Source organism: Fulmarus glacialis, unplaced genomic scaffold (assembly GCF_000690835.1).
Source record: "Fulmarus glacialis isolate BGI_N327 unplaced genomic scaffold, ASM69083v1 scaffold3485, whole genome shotgun sequence".
In the NCBI taxonomy this organism is placed as follows: domain Eukaryota; kingdom Metazoa; phylum Chordata; class Aves; order Procellariiformes; family Procellariidae; genus Fulmarus; species Fulmarus glacialis.
The window spans coordinates 1-9,135 of NW_009214736.1; the positions used below are offsets into that span (position 1 = coordinate 1).

Genomic DNA, 9,135 nt, shown 5'->3' on the forward strand with positions numbered 1-9,135 from the left:
ACTCCCGCGCAACTTGGTGTCATCTGCAACACTCCTGCCCATATTTAAATTATGTTTTTAAAAACCTATCAATTCTATACCTCTAGATTGAAGGAGATCAACCTCTTTCAGTGTACAGTCAACATTTATCTGGAGCTGTCTGTTGAGGCTTCTCAATCTGGTCATTTCCTCAGGCTAGAAAGAAACAACCCAAAATATTAATTGTGGGAAAATCAGTATCTTATCTGACCTAGAAATGACATTGCTATATCTTTGTTAACAGCTTTATTAGAAATTGAGTATAGATAGGGCACTGAAAAAAAAAAGGCAGGATTCCACTGTCTGTCCCATCCCCCCTACCCAATTTATTCCCTCAAAAAACATTCTTCTATTGGCATTTGAGGAGGAAAACAAACCAACCAAACAAAAATGAACAAAAAGTTACTTAATATTAACATTCATTAATGAGAAGACGTAGCTGAGCTCAAGTTTATAAGACCATACACCTTATAAAATTCTGTATAAATTGACAATTTGCTACATGAGTTTACATCAAGATGATCAGGGAACAGAATACGAGCTGCAGTTCACATTAATTATTACTTGATTTTAACCGAATAAGGTCAGAAGTTTATTTATTTGCATCACCCCAAGGAGCTCCAACATGCCAAACCTTCTAGCCCAGTATATTTAAATCATTCAATGCTGCAAGACAGTAATTATTCTGAACAGAATAATCAGTTATTTAAGTCCATATACTTGCACATCATTAAGAAACCCCAAGTTACTGGAATACAAAGTGTTCTTAATGCCAGCAGCAGCAATTATTAACATGTATGTAGCAATAACCATCCTATCCTAGGATACATTCCAGCATCATAGAGAGAGTCACAAAATCACAGAATGTTTGAGGTTGGAAGGGACCTCTGGAGGTCATCTGGTCCAACCCCTCTGCCTAGACAGCAGATGGCTTTTGAATATCTCCAAAGATGAAGACTCCACAACCGCTTCGGACAACCTGGGCCAGTGCTCAGTCAACCACACAGTAAAAAAGTGATGTTCAGAGGGACCCTCCTGTGTTTCAGTTTGTGCCCATTGCCTCTGGTCCCGTCACTGGGCACCAGTGGAAAGAGCCTGGATCCATCATCTTTGCACCCTCCCTTCAGGTATTTATACACATTGATAAGATCCCCCTCAGAGCCTTCTCTTCTCCAGGCTGAACAGTCCTAGCTCTCTCAGCCTGTCCTCACAGGAGAGATGCTCCAGTCCGTTCATCATCTTTGTGGCCAGTCCCTGGACTCTCCAGTATGACCATGTCTCTCTCTTGTACTGGGGAGCCCACTCCTGGACACCATACTCCAAGTGTGGCCTCACCAGTGCTGAATAAAGGGGAAGGATAACCTCTCTCCCCTTGCTGACAATGCTCCTAATGCAGCCCAGGATATCATTAGCCTTCTTTGCCACATTGCTGGCTCATACTCAGCTTGGTCTCCACCAGGACCACCAGGGTTTTTTCTGCAAAATCGCTTTCTAGCTGGTCGGCCCCTGGCTTATACTGGTGCATGGGCTTGTTCCTCCCCAAGTGCAGGACTTAGTACTTCCCCTTGCTGAATGGCATGAGGTTCCTGCCAGCCCATTTCTCCAGCTTGCTGAGGGCCCTCTGAATAGAGCACAACTCTCTGTTTTGTGTCATCAGCAAACTTGCTGAGGATACACTCTGCCCCATCATCCAGATCATCAAGGAAGATGTTAAATGGGATCAGACCCAGTATTGACCCCTGCGGTACACCGCTAGTTACTGGCCTCCAAACAGACTTTGTGCCACTGATTACCACACTCTTGGCCTGGCTCTTCAGCCGGTTTTCAATCCACCTCACTGTCTGCTCATTCAGCCCATACTTCATCAACTTCTCTATGAAGATCTTACAGGAGACAATGTTGGAAGACTTACTGAAGCCTAGGTAGACAATAACTGCTCTTCCCTCATCTACCAGGCCAGTCTTTTCATTCTAGAAGTTTATCAAATTGGTCAAGCTTGACTTCCCCTTGGTGAATCCATGCTGACTACTGCTGATCACTTTCTTATCCTTCATGTGCCTGGAAATGGTCTCCAGGATTAGCTGCCCCATCATTTTCCCAGGGATCAAGGTGAGGCTGACCAGCCTGTAGTTCCCTGGGTCATCCTTGAAGACAGGAGTGACATTTGTGCTCCTTTAGTCTTCAGACACTTCTCCCAAACACCATAATCAATCAAAGATTATCTAGAGTGGCCTTGCAATGACATCTGCCAGCTCCCTCAGCATTCTTGGGTGCATCCCACCCAGGACCATGAACTCATGTATGTCCACTTTGCTTAAGTATTCCCTGACCTGATCCTCTTCCACCAAGGGTATACCTTCCTTGCTCCAGACTTTTCCTGGGGTCTCTGGGACTCGGGATTCCTGAAGGCCTGTAAAGACTGAGGCAAAGAAGGCATTCAGTATCTCAGCCTTTTCCATGTCCTATGTAACCAGGTCTCGTTGAGCAATGGGCCCACATTTTCGCTAGCCTTCCTTTTGTCACCTATGTACTAATAGAAGCCCTTCTTTTTGTCTTTGACATCCCGTGCCAGATTCAACTTCAGTTGGGCTTTGGCTTTCCTAACCTCATCCTTGCACACTCAGACAGTGCCTCTGGATTCCTCCCAGGAATATAGCTGCCAAATGCTGCCCCAAGACAGGTGAGACATACAGCAGCCATACTAGTTAAGCAGCTAACAGCCCCCACTATGCCTTCCAGCCTACATCTGTGTCCATTGTTTATGTCAACACAGTGAGTAAGTCTGAACTGATTTGGCTAACAACTGCACAAAGTGGAAGTTATTTTTCAGTCAGATGAATTCTCTTATCAGAGCCATACAGATGTTTGGGCTAGAGTCACTTGCAGGTGGAAGTCACATAGATAGGAAGAATCAACAAGGAAAAGAGGAGAGAAAAGTGCCAACTATTTGAGCCAGCACTGCCACTGAAAAGTTACTTGGCACATCCTGCACATACCAAATGGGAAATAGATTGTCTAGGAGATGCAACTACTCAATCAACAAAATACCGCAATATAACAAAATACCATTTTAAAAAAAAAAGCAAAACCTTGCTGCATGAACACCAAGCTGTATATGGCTTGGGCTCTTTAAATAGACTTGGACATCCACTTTTACAGGTTGTAGGAAAGTAACTATCTATTCAGTTCTGTGGTCCAGAAAAGCACATGTATACAAGTTTCAGAAATTCTGTTGTGAACACTAAGAAAGCTGGACACATATCTGTTTCTTAAATTATAAGAACTGGCTTACAACAAGCCAAGAATTTACAAAAAATCACCTCCAGATTGAGGATTTTATACCCCAAAATTTTTTTTGTATAATACTTTAGTTCATGAAAACATAAAAAATAAATTTGTATCTTGAATTAAAATACTAACAAATTGCTTACTGTTGGAATTGCAGTTGTACAGCTAACTCTTCGAAGCCGCCTCTGCATTAGATCATGCTCCATACCATTGACTTCGGCTTTCAGGCGTTCGAGCTCTTCTTTCTCAAGCTTCAGTTCCTTTGCTAATCTCTCCATCCTTGCTCGTTGATGTAACAGCAAGGCTAATGTTTTACATGGAAGAAATAGTTACTAACACACAAAAACCTGGAAAACGGAATTCTTAATTTATGCGTAAGATTCATGAGTGACCTTTCTGGAAAAAAAAAGTGATCATAAACATGCAGCCAAATATCAGTGTGAAGATGCTTTCATGCCAAATGAACTACAATTTAGAAAAATTTCGTCCAGAATAAAAACATATTTTAGACAGTAACTTGAAGTTGATATTACCATTTTGGTCAAAGCTTCTTTTTTTGCATTTGGTCTTTCTCGTCTCAAAAATACAAAGGCACCTGTACAAGGAGACAGCTTCTCAGGACGAAACAGCAACCTAGTTATATTAATACTGTACTGACAAAAAAAAAATAAATACCAGAGGTAAGATCAGAAGGTAACACACACTTCATATCTGCTGCTCAACAGCACCTGACACACTAGCCATAAGACATTAGCCAAATGTCAGTCCTGAATTGTTTTTTTCACCGCTATTACAGATTATGTATAATAACTTTAAGTAGTCTTAGCTTTTCAGAGAGTACTGTAATTCTCAATACTGTAAGTTCCCCCAGTGCTCAAAGGCAAAACTATAGAAGACCAATAAAACAGACTAAAGAATCCAGAAAATAAAAAGTGGGGGCAGCTCAGGTGCTTCAGAGTCTTTAATTCTACAATAGAGCTGATTCATTGTCCTCTAACCTCTCTCTGCTGTTAATCATTCTCTCACATGTTTGTCATCGTACTGAACTTTACGACTCTCAGTCACAAGCTGATGTTGGGCTCCCAGAGCAGCCAAAGAAAGAATTTTGACTAGCTAGAAAATAATATTCAGTTTCTGCAGGAAGAGCGTTTCTCAGTATTTCATCTGATCTGGCTGTTTTTACCTGATTAAAGTCTACTAGGACAGAGAAAAATAAGAGAAATTTGCTGTGGGTATTCAGACAAGGACACTGCTCATATAACAATGTTCCAGCAAACTGTTCAAGTGTATGAAGACGTTGTAGAATCTGCAAAATGCTATTTCATAGAAAGTACCACCCAGCACCTGCCCTTTTCCTCACCCCCTATCCAACACAGGCAAAGAAAAACCACATAGTATCTCAAGAACATTTGCATACTAGCTAACAAAAAAAGTTAGAAAAATAAGCAACAATATGACACAGCTTACTGGGGGAAGATACAAAAAAAAAACCCCAGTCACGAGCATAAAAATGACACTGTTTTTTATCAGACGTCAGTATTCTGTGCAAAAAAGTAGCACTATACTTTGGATTTTGTACGGATCCACCAATTCACAGCTAAAGAATAAACACTGAAAATCCTATCCAAGAATAACATCAGATGTTTTTATAATACAGGCACCAGTATTACTGAACAAAACTATTCTCTACTTTTTGAAGTACCATAAGTCATCCAACTAGAGTTTAAAAGATTACAAAATTAAAAAAAAAAAAAAAAAACAAACCAAAAAAAAAAACAAGGCTGTATGATTTTCCACTATTACTATCAAACCTAGGCTTTGTGTGACTCCTCCAATTTAACATCTGATATGACTATATTACATAGCTTCGCATTATACTCTAGTACAACTCATCAAACATCGCTCACTCTACAAACAAACAGAGGAAGTACAGACACCAGAATGGATTTTTGGTAACGCTTTACACAATGGTTCATATTCAAAAGAAAATTAAATAAACTTGTTCCCTATATTAAGCTGTTAAATATACTCTTCTTCAGGACTCCTTTGTGGTAGTAAAGAATATAATGTTTATTCTTCTACTATTTATTTCTATCAAGAGTTCAGAGTGCAGCAATACCAAAGGCTATAATAAAGTCCCAGCTGTGGTAGGTATTGCCATAAAAGCAAATGCCCCAAAAAGCATATACTAAGTAGTTTTATTGGTTTTGTTTTTCAAATACACAGATCTAGTCAAAGATACAAAGGCAAAACCAGATTTCTACATTTCAGAATATGTTTTTCTCAGGTATGTGAAGCTACTTATAGTTTTCTCACATAACTGACAATCTTTAATGAAGCTGTAATAAGAACACTACCAAACAAAGCATATGGCCTAGGAGCTACAGACCTACTAGTGTTCGTTCTCTCTAAATCACATTTCTAATTGAGTCTATCAGGTACGGAACATCTCTTCATTGATGAGTTAGAATAGCTCAAAAGACATAAAGCGAAATAAGAAGTCAAGAGCTACAGGGCAGCATTACAACCATTATTTTCAGTGCTCTAAAGTGAAAGGAAGGCTAGAAGGAGCAATGGAGGAATAGATCCTTTTTTCCAAACACAAATCCAGAAACAAAGCACATTCTTTAAATAATTGCTGCTGATTATCATTCTGTCATTACCCCAAATGATTGGTTTGAATGCTTGCAGACTGATTCATTTGCTCAATTTTAAATGTTTCAACTCTATAAAGCAGATTACTCTGAGAAAAGCAGTTTTCAGCTAAAGGTGAGATTTCACCCTTTTTTTTTTTTTTACTAGATTACTTAATTCTTCATTTATATGTGGCATTAAGACTATGTTCTATCCCTATGCAGCAGAACACACATCCTAAAATTTGTCTGCCAATCTCCTCCTCCTCTTTGAAAACTCTAAGTGAAAGAAGTGAACTTTTGATTAAGTTCTTCAAAATAATTATTTTAATACTTTTCAAAACAAAAATATGATTTGTATTGACACCTGAAGAAATTTTAGCTGCAATCCTACCTCCCTCTCCTCTTTTACTTAATACTCTTCAATCTAAACCAAATAAATTGGACTCAAATTCCCTGCAGAAGTTAGTGCTTCAGGTTTTATAAAGCACCCGAGTACAGAACAAACACAAAAAATACTAAAATCCACATGTAAATTTATGACACAGTTCTTCAACGCAGAATTTACAAACCAGATACACAGTATATGAACAAACCACTTACTCTTGTTAGCTGCAGTGTTTGCTTTTAAGAAACTCCCCTAACATCAAAAGCATAGCAACTTTAAGAACCTCAGAAATTCTTTATGTATTAGACTGAATTTTGGTAAAATTTTTTAAAAATCTGAACAAACTCTCTCATTAGATGATTTTTGGTGCAATTTCTATTCTTCTTTGTGCAGGCTCAAAAATTCTCACTTAGTAAGTAGCAAAATCAAGCTGAAAATGCATTTTACAATAATACAATTTGCAGGCTGAAACATTTACCTTGAGTGTAAGCATAGTCATCTGATCCAGAACTAGAACTTCTCTGATACTTATGGCTTCCTTTTTCTCCTCCAGATCCTGGGATTACAGAAATAGGCTGAATAGGTTCTGGTGCTGCAGAACGCTCTTCTTGGTCCACTAAATTTAAAAGATTCTCAGTCGGTGCTCGACCTACTGTGATTTTAAAAATGGTTGGGTTTGGCTGAGATACCATTACCCGAGGAGACTGTGTTGGTGCACCGGTAGGTCCAGTTGGTTGAGTGTAGGTAATATATACTGGATTAACACTAAATGGAGGTTTGGGTTGACCTGACATACCTCTTGATGGAGAGCTTGAAGGAGGAGTAGTGGCTGCATACAGCGGGTGCTGGTTTCGTTGAGATGGTTGATTACTTATTGGCGAAGGACTTCTGTTCATTGCAGTCCCAGGTCTTTGCGGTGGCTCAACTGTAATTTCTATTTTATTCATGGAACCTTTGGATAAACTAGATCCAGCAAAAGGGGGAAGATACGATACAGAGTGACCACCCTGTTTTTGAAAAGTCTGGGATGCTTGCTGATACGGATGGGTTGGGACAGTTGAAGGACTAGGAGGCATGAAAACATGTGAACTCTGATGACCCAACTGAGGAGGCTGAACTTGGTGTTGAGGAGAGCCAAAGGGAGAAGGACACTGGGATGCCGGTGGTGATCGAAAAGCTGACTGAGGGATCTGGGGTTGTTTAGGAGAATACTGAGAAGGTTGGTAGTTCTGTTGATGTGGATACACAGGTAGAGGACGGGGAGTATAATGTGGAACTGGGCCCTGTGGCGATGAATGCCACTGCGTATTCTGAGGAGTCTGTCGTCCTGAAGAACTTTGAGATGTTTGTCGTATATAAATAGAGCCAGGAGTCCCATAAAGATTGCTTGGAATCTGTGGAAGAATTTGTAAAGCTCTGGGTACACTCTGTCCAGAGGGGAGGTTTTGTGATACTGTAACAGTAATGGGATTTGTACTGTACCGAGGTATGTGCATATACGTGGGAGGAGGGCCTTGCATAGCAGACGTGTTCATTCCTGGTTGTATGGAAGATGGCTGTGGAGGTGGCTGTGGAGGAGGAGTAGCTGCATTTCTATTCTGGTCATTCATGAAAAATGGATTGTAACTAGAAGAAGCTGCCACAACAGCAGGAGCAGAATGTGGTTCTTGAACTAAGCATATCAGCTGTTTACCTGCTGTGCGTTGTGGATCAATATGTCCATCGCTTGAACTGTGTACCAGTGTACGACCACCATTAAGTTGAGCTCCATCCCCTGCATGATAGCTGGTATGAGGATGAATACCCAGATTAATGTGCAAAAGGCTATTTCTACTCATTCTGGTGTCATCAGGGCTATGGTACTCCATATATAAGTACTTGTTGCTCTCCTGTGCGAGGGCTCGACAACAGGCATCTAGGTTGTTGTTGTTCTAGGAGTAAGAATGGACACCTATTATTGTCAAATAGCAAAAGAAAAAGCCACTGCTCAGCATTCAGTAAGCATTCAACTGAATCTGCAATCAAGCCTAGCTCGAACACAACTAGGGATAACATTTCACAAACACGAATTTTGAAGTAAAGGTAATACCTACTAGGTCATAGTATGCAAATAGTACATAGCTCACATTGCATCTAGCAAACTGCTATGGTAACACTCGCTACAGTATGACGTATTAAAAAAACAAGTCCAGTTTTGGGGAAAGCAATGGTTAGAACTCCTGGCATCTTCTGGAAGGAACAGGTATGTACAACTAACTACTTCTAATAACAACACAAATCAAATTGAACTAGATCAAAATTGCAAACTCCGGAAAGCTGAAATAAAAATGCAGATGACATTTTAATGTTTACCTGAGTGTTTACTGTTTTCACCTTTATTTTACGGTTTACCTGAGTATTTCTCTTTTTACCTGAAAGTTTAAAAGCCCAACATTTTAAGCCAGCTTCTTTTGGTAGAACAGAATTTAGTGCCTTAAAAATGAAGTCAGAATAAGTATTGCTTGAAAAACTACTGGCAGTTCCATAAAGCACCTTACAATTCTGACATAATTTCAACTGCCTTTAAGAATTTCAGGCTCAAGGCTAAAAAAAGGTTTATTCATACATCAGTAAGGAAACCAAATAACCCCCAATAACCCCCTGTAAATGTTTGATTTGTTCTGTGGTGCCAGCAGCTGAAACTATACAGACAATAAATTATGAATCAAATCAAAAGTATAACTGGGAATACCCTTTCCCTTCTTCCCCTCTCCACTCATTTTAGCTTAACCTAGTCTTGTTAAAAGAACAACACAAATGATAGACCAG

The 9,135-nt window shown here is 39.7% G+C and overlaps 1 protein-coding gene across 1 annotated transcript; it reads right to left on the reverse strand.

Moving 5' to 3' along the window:
• Positions 1–80: 80 nt before the first annotated feature.
• On the reverse strand, positions 81–8,738 carry TAB3 (TGF-beta activated kinase 1/MAP3K7 binding protein 3; the record flags this gene model as incomplete). The annotated part of the gene is made up of 5 exons (XM_009578655.1): positions 81–174; positions 3,450–3,610; positions 6,806–6,979; positions 7,124–8,258; positions 8,680–8,738. Coding segments are annotated over 5 exons (1,623 nt in total), but the record flags the coding sequence as incomplete, so codon positions are not given.
• Positions 8,739–9,135: the final 397 nt, after the last annotated feature.